We start from the raw sequence: 16284 nt of genomic DNA on the forward strand, positions 1-16284 counted from the left end.
CTCTGAGAGCCATCCAGTGGCAGGGCCTGCAGGGCAGTGTGGGGCAGGATACCTGTCCAGGGCTGGATATGGAACCTCGGGGCACAGACCTGGGCAGCCACCATTCCCTGTTCCATGGGGTGAGGAGGAGCCCCAACATCCTCTGCAGCCCCAGCCCTGCCCTCAGCCCCCGGCCCTGGACATGTGTTTCAAAGCCTGGTCACACCACTCTTGCAGAGCAGGGTGGAAATTGTGAAGCTGCACATTAGAAGTGCCCCTCAAAACACTGCAAAAACAATGCTGGATGCATTTCCAAGGCCCTGGACAAGGCTTCAGCCTTGGCCCAGACCTTGGATGAGTTTCCTGGCCAAGCTGGCAAATCAAGGGGCTTCTGGGCTTGTTTATGTTAAAAGAAAAAAAAGGTTTAAAAGAAGAAAGTGCTGTCGTTCTGGAAGAAGGCTCACCCAGTCCTTTAAAATAAAACTGCTGCCACCCAGCAGTCTGCCAGGGTGAGGGGGAGAAAACACAGCGTAAAAGGAACAGAAATCCCAGAGAAAGGGCTCACTGGGTGAAAAGGAGACAGAGTTTAATGGGGAGGGCATTCAGTCCAGCTGCCTGGCTAAAGTACCAAATCCAAATGTGTCCTTACAGCCCATGTGGGTCCAGCCTTGCTTTTCAAGGACCATGGCATTCCTTAAGCCTTCCTACCTGTTGTGGCACTGGAATGCAGAGACCTGTAGCATAAGAGAGATGAATTTAAACTCCCCTGAGTCTTCACGGTGCAACACTAGAATGGTAGATTTCTAATACTAGAATAGAATGATTTCATGTAGTATTGCACCAATACTATACAATTTTAATCAAAAAGCTGCAGTTATGCAACTCAGCTCCCAAAGAGTTGATTTTTTTGTATATATTTAATTTTTTGGGGGGTACAGCAAACAGGGACGCATTAAACCTTTTCTCCCCCTTCAAACCACAAAATTCCAGTGAGGAGGATCCAGGGCACCAATCTGTTGGAAAATCCAGCTTTCCTGAGCTGGCTTTCAGAAAGGAATTTCTTCTTAATTGAAGTAGGTGTCCCTCAATGTGAAACAACTCCTTTGGGGTGTTTCCCAGGACAAGGGACAGAACCAAAGCTTACAAATCTTCTGCCATCTCCATCTCCAAACCTTCTGCCATGAAATCCTGTTGTGGTGTAACCCCAGCTGACAACTAAACATCACACAGTGACTCGGTCACACCCCCCTCCAAAAGTGGGATGGGGGGAAAAAAGGAAAAAAAAAACTTGTGGGTTGACATAAGAACAGTTTAATATTTGAAACAATGTAAAACATAATAATACTAATGACAATAGTAATCACAATCAAAAAAATAAAACCCAAGAGGAGCAAGCCATGTCCAGTACAATTGCTCACCACCCAGTGACCTGTGCCCAGCCTGTGCCCCTTGTCACCTGCCCACGGAGGGTAGGAATTACCCTGCTGTGAGCAGAGATCCATGGGTTTCCCCAGTCTTGGTCCTGCCACATTGGAAGAGGGTTAGAGCAGGGCTCTGGAGGAAGATAACTGGGCCTGACCCAGCGCTGCAACTCTTTGCAGCTACTGGAGTAGATCACAGAGGCAAATTCTCTTGCCTGTGCCCAGGTGCCACCACAAAGATGACAACTGAGGTGGCACTAAGAGGGTCCAACCAGCAACGTGCCTGAAGAGGAATTCCAGGCTGGACCAAGGACAAGGTTCCCCTTCACTTACATTCACCTTCTCCTCTCCTAAGGGCAGGATTTAGCAGGATCCTGTGGGATGAGACCTCCCAAACTTTCCATGTCTGGAATGTCTCTGAATGTCCTTTCCTGCAAAATACCAGTTCTCCAGAGCAGGTCTAGTGCTGTCCTGTGAGGAGCAGCTGAGGGCTCTGGGCTTGTCTCCTTTGGAGAAAAGGAGGCTTGTTGCTCTGCAGCTTCCTAAGGAGGGGATATGGAGAGGGAGGTGCTGAGCTCTGGAATCCAGGGACAGGACACCTGGGAATGGTTCAAAGCTGCTCCAGGGGAGGTTCCAACTAGACATGAGGGAGCATTTCTTTACCAAGAGGGTGGTCTGGAACAGTCTTCCTCGAGAGCTGGTCAGTGCCCCAGGCCTGTCAGTTTTAAGAGGCAATTGGACAATGGCCTTAGTAACAAGCTTTACTTTTGGTCAGCCCTGCAGGGTTCAGGATGAGGTGATCATTATAGGTCCCTTCCAAGTGGAATATTCCCATCTAGTCTGTTCTATGTGAGGAAAAGGAGACCTTGATGGGGAGAGATCAGAGAACGGCAGATCTGTGGGAATTGCCTCTGCTGTGGACTCCAGACCCTGCTCAGCTTCGTGCCTGCCTTCCTGGGCTGCCCCCAGAGCTGCTCCCAGGGCCCTGCTGCAAGAAAAGTGCTTGGTGCACGTGCCAGTGACGAGTGAAGGGGAGGCAAGGAGAGGTTTGGATGTGTGGGGAAGATAAGTGTTATCATCAGCACCCAGCTATGCTTGAGGTTTTTTAACTTCATATCAATAGAAAAAAGCCTGAGGCACTGCTCCAGCACCTTTTACTACCTGCTGTGTTTTCTGTGGCCTTGGACAGAGCAGCTCTGCAGTGCCCTGGCACTCAGTGCCACCTGCCTGCCCTTGGCCCTCCTGGCACCAAGCTCCTCCATGCTCTGAGCCTTGGTGCTCTCCCTGCAGTCCCAGCTGAGGGGTGGGTGGGATGAAGGAGGCTCTGTGGTGGAATCCACTTCCATGACCTGCCAGTCCTCTGCTTGGTGGCCAGAGGAACCACGTGGGAAGAAGCCAGCAGGACACAGAAGAACCCTACCAGTTCCCAGACCCACAGTGATGGCGTTTGCCTTTCCACTCTCTCCCCTGCCCCCCGTGCTCCCTCCACGTGTCAGGGGCACAGCTGGAGCCACGAGCCCGTCCCCACCCAGAGCCAGGGGTGCAGCCTCTCCCCAGGACACGAGGCCAGGCAGAAAGCAAAGATTGGGGCTTCGTTTTCAGCATCAGCAAATGCTACCTGCTTGTCCCTGAAGTCCAGGCAGACCTGGATGGCCCTGGGGAGGTGGGCAAGGTGCAGAGGGGTCCAGTCAGGGTCAGTAAATGCATGGTATTGTCCAAACCACTGCCCCACGGCCCAGATCCCTTCCCGGGGGGTAAAGCTCAGGACCCCCTTCCTCCTGACAGACTCCTGGGCCACCCCCACAGCCCACCAGTCCCCTGCCTCAGTCACCTCCACCTGCCAGCAGTGTCTCCCCTCAGCAAAGCCCTGCCTGCCCAGCACACACGGCTCCGTGTCGAACCGCTCGGGGGTGTTGGGCAGCGACGTCCACTCGTCCCCTCGTCCCACCCTTCGCTGGTCACCGGCCAGGATGAGGAAGGGGTTGGCAGTGTCTGGGTCCAGGGTCACATTGGCTGGGGACAGAGAAGGAGAAGCTGTTCAGAACAGGCAGTCCCAGGGCTGCATCCCCCCCAGCAGGAGAAGGGACAGAGTGAGTTCCTTTTCCCAGAGTAGGAAACCGCTTCCTCCTGGACTGCCCAAGCATCAGTGCTGCCCCAGTCCTGTCCCTGCCCCAGGAGCTTGCACACATCCTGGCCAAGGAGACCCCCGTTCCCTGGGGGAGGATGCACGTCAGTGGGTGGGGGCACATGTGCAGTGCAGACACCTGGACCTGAGCCTGGCAGTCCCTGGGGCTGCAGGAGCACAACAGGCAGGTCTGGGCACAAACCAGTGCAGACCAGGAGAGATGTTACCCCAAGACCCAGAACCCGAGGCCCCAAAATCCTGTTTCTTTCTCCATGCAAAGGAAGGGGCTGAGGATGTCACCTCAGGTGTCTTTGGTGCTGGTGGCGGCTCAACAGATCAGCACGAGAAGTTCAGCTGAGGGTGTGGCAGCCACCAAGTCCCAAGCCATGACAAACTCAGGCTGGGACAAGCTCCAGGTGCTTTCCCCCTACTTCTTTCAAAGCAGAAGCAGGTTGGGAGTGTTTTCCCCTCAAGAGGGGAAAGTTCTCCTTCCTCTTCCCTCCTGAAACTCACCTCTTCCACTCATCTCCTCCACCTCATTCACCAAGGTCTCACTCTCTTCTCTCCAGCCTGGATGTCAGCACATGTACAGAAAATCAACAGGAGGGCAGGAAGGATTCCCTGTTGAAAGTGACAAAGGCAGGACTCTGAGACTGCCTAAAGATGACAAAGCAGAGAAGCAAGGATGGAAAGTCACATTATTCTGGCACTTTTTAGACAGTCAGCACTCACCTGCAGGTTGGCTGCAGGAAGGGAGGTTTGGGATGAGTTGGCAGGTCTTCAGTCTGCTCCCCACTCCCCTGATCTCCTGCTCAGCTCCTGGCTGGACTGAGCTTGCCCAGCACTTGCAGCTTGTTTGAGTGAGCAGAGCACAGTGCAGAGGGGCTGGATGGCCTGGAGAGCACAGCTGGGACTGGGAGTGTGTCTGGGGGACCAGCCCATGGAGCTTCTCCCTCCCCTCCTCTGGGCAATGGCTCCCCCTGCCCTGAAGCTTCCAGCCCACCTGTGACCTCATCTAACACTTGGATTTGGCTGCTCTTCCAGCTCCTGCAGTGCCCAGCCCTGTCTGCAGCACAGGCTCTGCCACAGGGCCCCTCCCTCCTGCAGCTGCAGGGGGGTGATAAAGCCCCTGAGCACTGCAGGAGCTGCTGTCCTTTGCTGTGCACATCTGTGTCACTGGGCCCATCCCTTGCTGCTTCCCTGCGTTCCTTGTCACCCCTTTTGGCCAGGGCCCTGATCAGCTCCCTTTGCCCCAGCAGGTGCCCCCAGGCCTGACTGGGCTGGGAGGGGGCCGGAACCCACAGGGCTGAGCGCCCACGGGCACTGCCTTTGCCTCCCTCAGGGCAGCAGCTTTGCCTCGACCAACCACCCTCCATGGCCTTGCCTCTGGGCTGCCAATTGCTTTTAAGCAAGAGTGAAGCTGCTGCTGCTGGGCTTTGCTCCCACCCACTGCCTCTGGGGGTGAATCCCGGCTCCATCACCTCCCTCCTGCCCAAATGGCCTCTGGGCTCATGCCAGGGATGTGCAAAGTGCTGCCACATCTGTCCCCTCCTGAGCCCAGGGAGCAGCCCTGGAGAGCCCCTGCAGCAGGGCTGTGCCTGGGCATGCTGCCAGAAGGCCATGTCCAGATCAAAAACTCCCCAAATTACTCAACAACTTTCACTTTTGACAGGAGGCAGTGCAAGAGAAAACAGGTGTCAGGCTGGGACGGGGTGATAATTTTTTTGGTTTTCAGACAGCTCAGCTGGGATCAGGGGACCCTTTCAATACACTTGGTGACAGTTAAGTAGGTCCTGCTCCAGCCAGAGCCCAGGACAGAGCTCAGCGTCTCCAGGTACGTGGCATCTTTTGGGAAAGATGGGATGGAAATTGCCCTCTGCCATCTGCCAGAACCAGCTCTGCTTTCCATGGTCTGTTAGCAAAGTGGAACCAAGTCAGTGGCAAAAAGGGGGGTGGGTGGGAGAGCAGAGCAGAGCCAGGTCCTGTCTTGGCTGGGCCTTGGATTAGTGTTTGGACTCTTTGGCTTCCCTTGCTCCAAAGCCTTCTCCCACTCTCAGGGAGGTGCAGGCAATGAGTCCTGACTCGCTCAGGGTTTGTCCTTCTCCCCCTGCCCCTGTGGGTCTCTTTCTTAAGGCTGGATCAGAAAAGCCAGGGCTCCATAGGAAAACAACTGCCCCTTTCTGCTGGAATTGGAGGAGATGGTACAGCTTGTCCTTTGCTTTCCCATGGGAAATTCCCACCCCTTTTGATCCCAGTCAGGTCCTTTGCCTATAAAGCACTAACCAAAGTCAGTCTGATGAGGGAAAATCGATTTCAACCTTGGGCATCCAAGTTTCTTCCCTCGACATTCCAGAAAGGGCTGAAATCAGCAATGAACCCCTGTCAAAGTGAATTCATCCTGGCTGATTGGTTGGTTGGTTTGTTTGGTTGTTTTAAGCTCCATTGTTTGTCTTCCCTTTTGCCCTTTGCCTGTCCTTCCCCATCTCCAGGTTGTGCTCCAGGGAGGAGGATGCTCTGCGGTTCCCCCATCCACTGCTCTCTGCCGGCTTTTGTCATTTCCACTTTAGTTTTCCAAGTTCCTCAGGGGCACTCAGGTAAGAATCCCCCTGTTCTTGCTGGATGCTGTGCCATGGCTTCCAGGTGGAATATCTTGGTGGCTGCCAGTGCAGCAGCTCGCTGGGAACAGCAGAGCAGAGAGCAGGGTCAGGCCCTTTCCTTTGCTGTTTGGTGTCCAGGCCGTGCTGCAGGGCAGGGTCCCTGTGCCAGCTGCCCTCAGCCCCTCGTCTGCCCCGGCACAGGGACGCTGCCAGCGCCATGGCCCGGCCCGGCAGCACCCCAACCACGCGCAGCAGCCGCTGCTGTGTCCCAGCTCAGCTGCCTCAGCAAACTCACACTTCTCTCTTCTTCCTACGGGGTCTCTCCCAGCTCCACTCACCGTCACTGGACCCCCCGGCCCCATCACCGTGGCCAAGGGCGAGGACGTGGTGCTGCCCTGCAGCTTCTCCCCGAGGCAGAATGCACAGGACACGGAGGTGACCTGGTTTCGGGAGCAGTTCTTGCCCTTTGTGCATCGCTACAAGTTGGGCCAGGACCAGTTTGGGGAGCAGATGGTTCAGTACCAAGGGCGCACTGAGCTGGGGAAGGACGGCCTTGCCAAGGGCAGCGCGGACTTGAGGATCTTCCATGTCCAACCATCTGACACAGGGAGTTACACCTGCTTTGTTCGCCGTGGCTCAGATTACGATGAGGCTGTGGTGGAGCTCAAGGTGACAGGTCTGTAGTTTGTGTCCCTGGTACCTGTAATTTACTTGCTCATAGCCAGTGCTCTTGTTCCCTGTCCTTCTGCCCAGAAACAGTCTCAGGTGGTTGCTTTGGAAACAGTCCCATTAAGTTCCATTGTTGAAAATACCAAGAATGTTTCATAGAGGTCAAACTGCCCACCGAGCAACCATGAGGAGCTCATAAGATACTTCCTCCTTCAAAAGTGTTCTTGATATTGCTCCACCACAGCAGCACTTGTTTTTGAACTCTTGTTCTTCTTGTTGTTTGGGAATGAACAAGTCCTGGAGACTTTGGTTCCCTGGGGATGCGTTACCTTTCTCCTGGTGATGCTGCTCTGCACTGGAGTGTTGCTGTTGATGCACATGTCACCCTATTTGTGATCCCATGTTGCCTAAGGAAATCTGATATTTGGGTTTTTTCCAAAGGAAAAGAAAGCATGATTTAACCTGGAGGAATTTGATTAGAAATCCATCTTCCCTTTAAAGATCCTCCACAATGCAGAGAAATTTCATCAGCCTCAGACAAGTGTGAAATTGCCAGAAATGTTTGGGGGTTTTTTAATGTCATTTTTTGTCAGTTTGTGGAGCACAGTCAGGAGCTGGTTTTCAACGTCAGTGTGAGGCTGTTACGACCTGCCCCAGAAAAAGGGGAGGGGGGTAACCCAGGTTCTTATCAATAGTTCCCTTGGGGTGGATTAGTGTGAAACAACACTGAATAATCAGTGTCTGAAAACATATATACGTAGGGTTTATTTTAACAATTTTGTTTTAACAGGTATGGGTGTTGTCATCTATATTATCTATCATAGGGATAACCCCTGGGGGTAAAATGCATAAGGGAGAGAAAGGAAAGACAGGATAAGGCTAAGGGAGAGTAAGGGAAAGAAAAGCTGAGTGGAAAGATGTCTATAGTCACCACCCACGGGGTCCAGCGATGGAACTTGGTAGTTGCAGCTTCCACGTCTGTCAGTTGAAGTGGTGGCCTCGATCTGTTGGGGGTGAAGGAGGGAAGCCCCCACACTCCAAGAAGTTATGAGTTATTATATCCATGGTTAGTGTCACAGGCCATGCCAGGGGCTTCCAACATCTCCTGGGTCTGTTCTGAGTTTCTGTGAGGGGTCTGGCAAAAGGGTTTTTCCTGCCTTTCAAGATTGGCTGGGGGGGGGGGATGGGCTTTGATGGGCCATCAGAGGTATAATGCAAAAGTCCTGCAGAAGTCTGCAAAGGTCCCTTGGCAATCCTAGATTCCATAAATCATTAACTGTTTCAGTCTCTGACAGAGGCAGATGGAATGACCTTGTATGAAATAGAAATAATTCCCTTCCCATTGCTACTCACAAAGAAACCTCCCTTTGGGGATTTAATTTTTCAGATCCCTTTCTACGAAGTATCTATCCTTGGATGATTGCTCTGGTCCTGGTCCTGGCTGCTGTGGTCGCACTAATTAGTTTTGCAGTTTATCAACTTAAAATTAAAGGTACCATCCTGGGTTTGGGGGCTGGGGAAGGCGCTGGGCAGCCATCCTACTCAGCCACCTCTAGTCCTGAGGGATGAGGGGGTTGAGAAACACCAGGATGGAACTAGAGTCTTGTCCTGGTGTCTCAGGCACGTGTTTGGTGCCAGGGAACTTAAAACCACATGGCCTTACCTTCCGTCAAGAAAAGAAAGCTTTCTTCTCCCAGAAGAAGGCAAGGCAGGAAGTTGGCATTAAAGCAGCATCAGCTGCTCCTCTGCCCCAGCACAGAAATGGAGCAAGAATTTGCCTTGACCTGCAAAGAATCCCTGGCAGTTTGGGGGGCCTGGCAGGGCCTCCTTTCCTTCTAGAGATGGAGGAAGCTTTGGGGTAGCACATTTCATTGTGCAAGGGCCTCAGCTGCTCTGAGCACTGCAGAGCACAGGCACAGGGCCCTTAGGGAGCACTGCAGGGGACATTTCACCCCATGCTCCTGCCTTGGTGCTGCAAAGCTGCCCCTTCAGCGCTGCCCTGGAGCTGGAGCCCGTGCTCAGGTCTCCAGCAGCACGGTGCTGATCTCTGCCCACAGCGGGCTCAGGGAGGGTGGGTGACACCCAGAAAAGTCTTGAGAAGACAGGTCCTGAGGAGCTCCTGGGCAGCAGCTTTTCCCTTGGGAGCAATTTCAGCCTCTTCCCTATCCAAGCAAGTCTGTCCTGGAAAAGGATTTTTTACAGCCTCTGGGGGGTGGTGGGTTCATTTGGGCTTTTTTCTTTCACTTTTGAAGTGTGAACCAAAAAGTGGTTCACTTTGTGGTTCACTTGGTGATGGGTGGATGGAAAGAGTGAATTTTAGAATCCAAAATTCAAGGTGACTGAAGATGGTGTCTGGGGATGGGATCGGGTGGGGGCAGCAGTAGAAGTGGCAGGGTGGAAGTGCCCTGGTGCCCTTGGAGATGAGGGACCTGCCAGAGATCCTTTCCTGCCCCCAGGTTGAGCAGGACAAGCTGCCCCATGGGCGGGGGAGCAGAGCTGCAGGCTGGGGGTGGGACAGGGCTTTGCACTGCTCAGCCTTGGCACAAACCCGCCCTCCAGCCCGTGCAGGCGGTCCCAGGAGAGGGCAGACAGGGGATGTCCAAATCAATGGCCCACAACCCATTTGTGCTGCTTTCTCTTCCTTTTCAGAGAAACAAGCCCAGGAACTTGGTGAGTATCATTCTCTTGTCTTTGTGGGAGTCTTCTCAGTTGGGCATTTTTTCTCCCCTGTGTTTTTCATGTGTGCCCTCGTTTTGGGCACAGAACAAATACAGAACTTGTTTCAGAAACATTCTTTTTTATTGGTCTCTGTGTGGTTTTAGGCTCTTCCCTGTAATTGTTCTGTACTAAGACCAACATTCTTTCAGTTCTCAAAATGCAAACTGACCATAAATGCATGTCCCAGTCAGGACAGGCGGCGTGATTGGATTTGTAGGAAATGGGTGGAGCCCTTCCATGTAGTCAGACCCTGAAGTTTTGAAGCAACTCGCTGTGAGATGACTTTCACAATGATAACAATAATTCAGAAAATGTGCACCTCCACTGGCATATCATTCCCCTGAGCTAACCCAGCCCCAGTGTGTTCCATTGCCTCTGACCTGTGGTTTTTGTGGTTTTTTTAAAGCATGGAGAAGACAGGCAGTGCCTGTAGAAGCAGGTAAGTAAGTTTGGTGTTTCCTGGTGCTGAACCATCTTGCCTGCTTCAGTGGCCCTTCCTGGCAGTTCCCCTCCTGCAAGTGATGCTGCTGGGACCAGGCTTGCTTCTGCTGAGCCTCCCTTTCCTTTGGTGCATGTCCCACCTCCAGGCAAATCTGGAGGATCCTTGTCCTTGGTGAGCTGTGTGCAATTCTTCATCCTGGAGCTCTGCTGATGATCCTCTTCCCTCTCTGCTCCCTCTCTTCTCTCTGCTTCAGTGTCTCTTCCTTGCACTGATGTTGTCACCTTGTGCACCTTGCCATGCCACACTCTGCCAGCTCTCCCTCCCCCCCTGCTTCTTCCTTAGGCAGCCCCAGCAAAGATGTGTCCTGGGCCGAGCTCTGCCCTGATGTGTTGATTCCATCTCTCCTGCAGCGAACGTGGTTCTGGATCCAGACACAGCCCACTGTGACCTTCTCCTGTCTGACAATGGCAAAAGTGTGACACGAGCTTACACACCACAGCACATCCACTACAGTGACAAGAGATTTAACCCGTGGCGCTGTGTTCTGGGCCGTGAGGGCTTCACCTCGGGGAGACACTACTGGGAGGTGGAGGTGGAGGATGCAGGAAGATGGGCTGTGGGAATATTTAGAGACGGTGCGGAAAGGGAGGGTGAGATTGAGTTTAAACCAGAGGAAGGCATCTGGGCAGTGGGGAAACGGCCAGAACTGAAAGCTTTCACCTCCCCTAGTCCCACTGAATTTCCTGAAATCAAGACTCCCAGGCGGATCCGGGTCTCTCTGGATTATGAAATGGGACAGGTGGCATTTTTCAGTGTTGATGAGGGGATTCCCATCTTCACATTTCCACAGGTATCATTTGGGGGGATAAAAGTCTACCCTTGGTTCTGGCTGGGTCCTGGAACATGTCTGAAAATGTGTCCCTGATGAAGAGGAGGCAGTAAGAGAAGGGTCTCCAAGGGTGGAGATCTCGTTACCTCTCTGCACCTCTCTTCCATGCTGCATCTCTCCAAGATCTTTCTCTGAGGTCAGACATGCTGTTCTGGTCCCAGTGCAGATGAGTGGGAGAGGCCATGGCCAAGACCTTGTGTTATGAGAGCACCTCACATCATTTCCAGGTGTGGGGAAAAGGGACTTTCTCTCCTGCTTCTGAGGGTGTTCCTTACACATGGAGGGTGGAACCATTGTTTCCTTGTCTCAGGCTGCAGTGGGTTGGTTTCTCGGATATTTTAGGCCTTCCTTAGCAACGGGGTCAGAAATCTAAGGAAGTATTCCATATCATTCCTTTCCGTAACCCCACAGATAAAAAGGCGTAGATAAGAGGGTTCGCTTTCTTCTCTTCTGACAAGGTTTGGGAATGGTCGGTCCCTGCCTCGGTCTTCCTTATCTGGAGCTGAGGCCCACAGTGACTGCTGTTGTCTGCCCCGCGTGAGGGGACAGTGCTGGGCTGCGTCCAGCTGTCCTGCTTCTCTCAAGGGAAGTGGTGAGATTTTAATAGTTCTCTATTTTGTCAGTTACTGGGTTTCTAGATTGTGCATACCTGTTTTGGTTTTGTCCCTCTTTGCCCCTTTTTCCCATTTTCCCTTCACCTCTCCCCTTTCTTGGGAGTTGTACATAATATTTTTCTGTATATAACTGTACATATGTAAAAATAAACATCTATTTTGATATAATTCAGTTGGTTTTGGTTTCTCTCAGTTTTTATAATTTTTTTCCCTTTCCTTTCTTTGCCAAAAAGGGGAGGGAGGGGAAGGGCTTTTGCTGAGCATTGGAGATTTTGGTGGGAAGCCAGGTCAAACTCGCTCACAGGCTCCGTGAGCATTTGGCATGTAAATCACCCTCTCTCTGTACACTTTTCTTATTCGTGTTGTTGCTGTTACCGTTGGTTTTATGGTATCATTGCTGTTTCCAGTGAATTGATCTTCTCTCACCCCATGATCTTTGCCTTTTGTGCTTTCAACCAGAGGTGGGGGCAGGGGGAGTGAGCAGCATCTGCTTTGGGAGGGTCTGGGTGGGAGCACTTGATTGGGGAGCACCATTCCTAAAACACCACACATGCTTTCACAGCAGATCCTCCATTCCATGGAGATCCAGCAGGCCTGGACCTTCCCAAGGGAAGGCTTCACCCCAAGAGAACTGTCAAGGAGGGAGACTTCAGTGCAGGTGGTGGGTTTGTGGCCTAAAATCAGCTCTCGAAAGAAACCTCCAAGACCAAATTTGTGAGTTTTAGAAGCCAGGCCTTCTTTAATTAGGGTGCACTGAAGTGACTCCAGCACACCGGGTGCCCTGGGAATCAGTTCCCAAAGTGCACCCAGAGGGATCCTCACTGCAGCTGATATGTCAGCATGACATAATTATTCATTTTGTCTTCCCCACATTCCTGTTCCATATTCATGACATTTCTCAACACTTCTTAGCATGCATACATGTCCTATTAAGGTCTCTGAGGGGCTTTGTTGGGGATCTCTGGTGGTCATCTGTGTCTGGAGCCCCCAAAGTTCTGAGTGACTGCCTTATGACCTTCTTTAAGACAATACCCCTGGTTCTACATCAACCCAGTGTCCCCTGCTCGGCTGCTTCAGCTCCTTTCTTCATTGATTCCCCACCTTGCTTGGCTGCTTTCTTTCAATCAAAGCACAGGAATTTTCTCTGGGACCTTCTGCTGCAAACACTATTAGTTCTTGTTCCATCTCTAAACCCCAAGATCTAAACAAGTGCCCAGCCCCTCCTCCTGGAGAAAAGGTGTGCACAGGTTGATGATGTGTTCTGTCAGGAGCAGGGAAGAGTTCAAAGGCTGTGCAGTATTAGAGGAGCTGAGGTGGATGCAGGTGGGTGGTTTTAGAACCAGGTTTCTGGGACTGTCAGCACTGAGAACGAGGCGCCTCAGATCTGGTGGCCCACAAAAGCAGGACTCTGCTTCAGTCTCCACCTTCAGCATCACCACCAAACCCGGAATCAACACTTTAACAGCTGTAGACAGCCCTGAGCAAGGTCTGCCTGCCAGGAGAAAGTGCAGCAGCAGAACACAGCAGACCCCCTAAAAGAAAGGATGTGTGCTCCTAGTGGGGGACTGCGTTAAGGGCCACTGAGGCACTCATCTGCCAGCCCTGCAGGGAGTCACCAGAGGTCTCCCCCCTTCTGGCAGCTGAGCTCAGAGAGGTTGCTGAGAGGGTGACACAGCCTGTCAAGGGCACAGACTGCTCTCCACTGCTGCTTTTCCATGGGGCACAAATGACACCCAAGGCAGAAGCTGGGCAGATTCAAGGGAGATTACAAAGCCCTGAGGGTGCAAGTGAACAATATCGGTGTCCAAGTTATCTTTTCCTCCATTTGCCCATTAGAGGAAAGGGGACAGCCAGAAACAGGTGTAGAAAACAAATCAACTTCTGGCTTTGTGGCTGGTGCTGTCAGGAGGGTTTGGATTTTTATGACAACATGACATTCTTTGATGGCTGTAGTCTGTTAGGGAGGCATGGGATCCACGTGCCTAGAAGAGGCCAGGGAACCTTGGGCAGCAGGATGGCCAACTTGGAGGGCTGGGCTTTAAATGGAAGGACTCGAGGGCTCAGGATCCAAAGGGGCCTTGCTTCCCCCTTCCCATCCAGCTGGGAATAATGCAGGACATCCAGAGCAGTGACAAATGTTCCCTCCTGGCCTCCCAAGATGAGAACAGAAGGCCAAGCAGATCAGGGGTGTGTATGGCTGTGGGGCATCCTCTTGCCGCCCTCCTGGGAAACCTGCCTGCTCCATTCCCCCTGAACTGCCTGCAGACAACACACAGAGCTTGGGGAATGAGCCTGGGGAAGGATCAGAGATCTGTGTGCAGTCCCTGGGCCACGGTCTCCTTGCAATTACAGAGACATGCTGGGATAGCTCAAAGGACTGGAATGCTGTCCTGGATGGCTACAGACATTTTAGGAATGACAAATCAGCAAGGCCAGGTGGTGGAGCTGCTCTTTATGTGAGAGAGCAACTGGGATGGATCAAACTCTGCCCAGGGCTGGATGAAGGCTGGAGTGTATGTGTGAAGCATTAAGGGACTGGCTAACATGGACAGCAGGACTTGGGCAGTGACCTTCCCCCTGTGCTCAGCACTGGTGAGGCCCCACCTCAAATTCTGGAAATTCTGGTGCATGACAGGGAATATGATCCACCCATCACATCCTGAGCTCTCAGCCCAGGTGTCTGTGAGGCTGTTTTTGAAATGAGCCCCATTGTCCCATTCAATTCTGGCTGGGGGGCCACGTCACCCCAGGACTTGCTTTTCCAGGCCCAGGATGGTGTTCCAGCAGTGGCGCGGCCCGGCCGGCCCCGGGCGCTGGGGCCTGGGCCTGAGCACGGAAAGGAGCCAGAGAATGGGAGCTTGGCCTGTGCGGAACTGCCATGGTGGGAGATGAGAGGGGAGCCCCGGAACACACAGAAGAGAAGGACAACTCTAAACCCGGGCAGATGGAGCTCGTTCAGCCCTGTAAGGCCATCCATCTAAGAGAAGGTCACTCTAAACAAACCTACGTCCTGAGGACCTCGCTGCCACCGTCCAAGCTCGCTCAGCCCTGGCAGATGAACCTTAGGATTAAAGGGTGGGCTCAGTTCAGTGCACACTGTGTCTCACCTAAAAAATCCACTGCTCAGGCTTGAAGGCCTTTCCTGCATTTGTAAAGCCCTGGATCACCAGCACGCTGGTAACAAATGTGGGTTGAGACCTTTCACAAATCTTTGTTTGCGAAGACTGGCCATGATGATGATGATGGTGTTCTAGGCAGGGCTGTGAGGCACAGGATGTGTCTCCAGCCATCCAGAGACTGTTTCCACCATTGTCAGCACACAGCACTTACCTTGGTGGGTTAGGGGAGTGTGATGTGGTGTGATGTGATGTGATCTCTGCCAGGCCTCCCCAGATTTTGATTTCAACCATCATCCCCCACACCACAGAGGCTTTACCTGCCTGGACCTGATTGATTGCAGCACATGATTCACAGTCATGGATAAGTGGGAGATGGTTAATTCCCCTTGGTCATGAGCCCATCTCTATGTTGCATCTCTTCCCTCATGACCTGAGATGTCATGGGCCCATCAAGCCAGAAATAGTTCCTCCTTATGTTGCCAGTCCAGATCCACCTCAGACACTTTAATCTCAGCAGCTTGATCCACCTGTCTGTTGTTGTGATGTTCTTCAGTAGCCTGACTTTTGGGTACCAGCCTCAGTGCTGCCCCAGTCCTGTCCCTGCCCCAGGAGCTTGCACACATCCTGGCCAAGGAGACCCCCGTTCCCTGGGGGAGGATGCACGTCAGTGGGTGGGGGCACATCTGCAGTGCAGACACCTGGACCTGAGCCTGGCAGTCCCTGGGGCTGCAGGAGCACAACAGGCAGGTCTGGGCACAAACCAGTGCAGACCAGGAGAGATGTTACCCCGAGACCCAGAACCCGAGGCCCGAAATTTCTGTTTCTTTCTCCATGCAAAGGAAGGGGCTGAGGATGTCACCTCAGGTGTCTTTGGTGCTGGTGGTGGCTCAACAGATCAGCATGAGAAGTTCAGCTGAGGGTGTGGCAGCCACCAAGTCCCAAGCCATGACAAACTCAGGCTGGGACAAGCTCCAGGTGCTTTCCCCCTACTTCTTTCAAAGCAGAAGCAGGATGGGAGTGTTTTCCCCTCAAGAGGGGAAAATTCTCCCTCCTCTTCCCTCCTGAAACTCACCTCTTCCACTCATCTCCTCCACCTCATTCACCAAGGTCTCACTCACTCTCTTCTCTCTCCAGCCTGGATGCCAGCACATGTACAGAAAATCAACAGGAGGGGTTGAAAGTGACAATGGTAGGACTCTGAGACTGCCTAAAGATGACAAAGCAGAGAAGCAAGGATGGAAAGGTCACATTATTCTGGCACTTTTTAGACAATCAGCACTCACTGACTGCAGGAAGGGAGGTTAGGGATGAGTTGGAAGGTCTTCAGTCTGCTCCCCACTCCCCTGATCTCGTGCTCAGCTGATGGCTGGACTGAGCTTGCCCAGCACTTGCAGCTTGTTTGAGTGAGCAGAGCACAGTGCAGAGGGGCTGGATGGCCTGGAGAGCACAGCTGGGACTGGGAGTGTGTCTGGGGGACCAGCCCATGGAGCTTCTCCCTCCCCTCCTCTGGGCGATGGCCCCCCCTGCCCTGAAGCTTCCAGCCCACCTGTGACCTCATCTAACACTTGGATTTAGCTGCTCTTCCAGCTCCTGCAGTGCCCAGCCCTGTCTGCAGCACAGGCTCTGCCACAGGGCCCCTCCCTCCTGCAGCTGCAGGGGGGTGATAAAGCCCCTGAGCACTGCAGGAGCTGCTGTCCTTTGCTGTGCACAT

At 52.9% G+C, this 16284-nt stretch overlaps 2 protein-coding genes across 6 annotated transcripts in view; one reads left to right on the top strand and one right to left on the bottom strand.

Moving 5' to 3' along the window:
* Nucleotides 1–1267: 1267 nt before the first annotated feature.
* LOC135403242 (thaicobrin-like) overlaps nt 1268–16284 on the bottom strand; it is a 56430-nt gene continuing 41413 nt past the window's right edge. The window contains exons 1-3 of one of the 5 annotated variants that reach the window (XM_064637074.1): nt 4258–4713; nt 4039–4146; nt 1268–3413 (exon numbers count right to left, since the gene is read on the bottom strand). In XM_064637074.1, the coding sequence (XP_064493144.1) occupies nt 2893–3413; nt 4039–4051 (534 nt within the window). In that variant the 5' untranslated portion in view covers nt 4052–4146; nt 4258–4713 and the 3' untranslated portion in view covers nt 1268–2892. Of the gene's footprint in view, nt 3414–4038; nt 4183–4257; nt 4714–15645; nt 15849–16284 lie in introns of those variants that run through there. The other 4 variants (XM_064637073.1, XM_064637072.1, XM_064637070.1 and 1 more) reach the window with 4 other exon arrangements.
* Nucleotides 5374–11622, top strand: LOC135403239 (butyrophilin subfamily 1 member A1-like). The gene is made up of 6 exons (XM_064637064.1): nt 5374–6119; nt 6451–6798; nt 8179–8283; nt 9441–9461; nt 9916–9948; nt 10362–11622. The coding sequence occupies exons 1-6, from the start codon at nt 5822–5824 to the stop codon at nt 10874–10876; spliced, it is 1320 nt and encodes a 439-aa protein (XP_064493134.1). The 5' UTR covers nt 5374–5821; the 3' UTR covers nt 10877–11622.

This window comes from Pseudopipra pipra, chromosome 27 (assembly GCF_036250125.1).
Source record: "Pseudopipra pipra isolate bDixPip1 chromosome 27, bDixPip1.hap1, whole genome shotgun sequence".
In the NCBI taxonomy this organism is placed as follows: domain Eukaryota; kingdom Metazoa; phylum Chordata; class Aves; order Passeriformes; family Pipridae; genus Pseudopipra; species Pseudopipra pipra.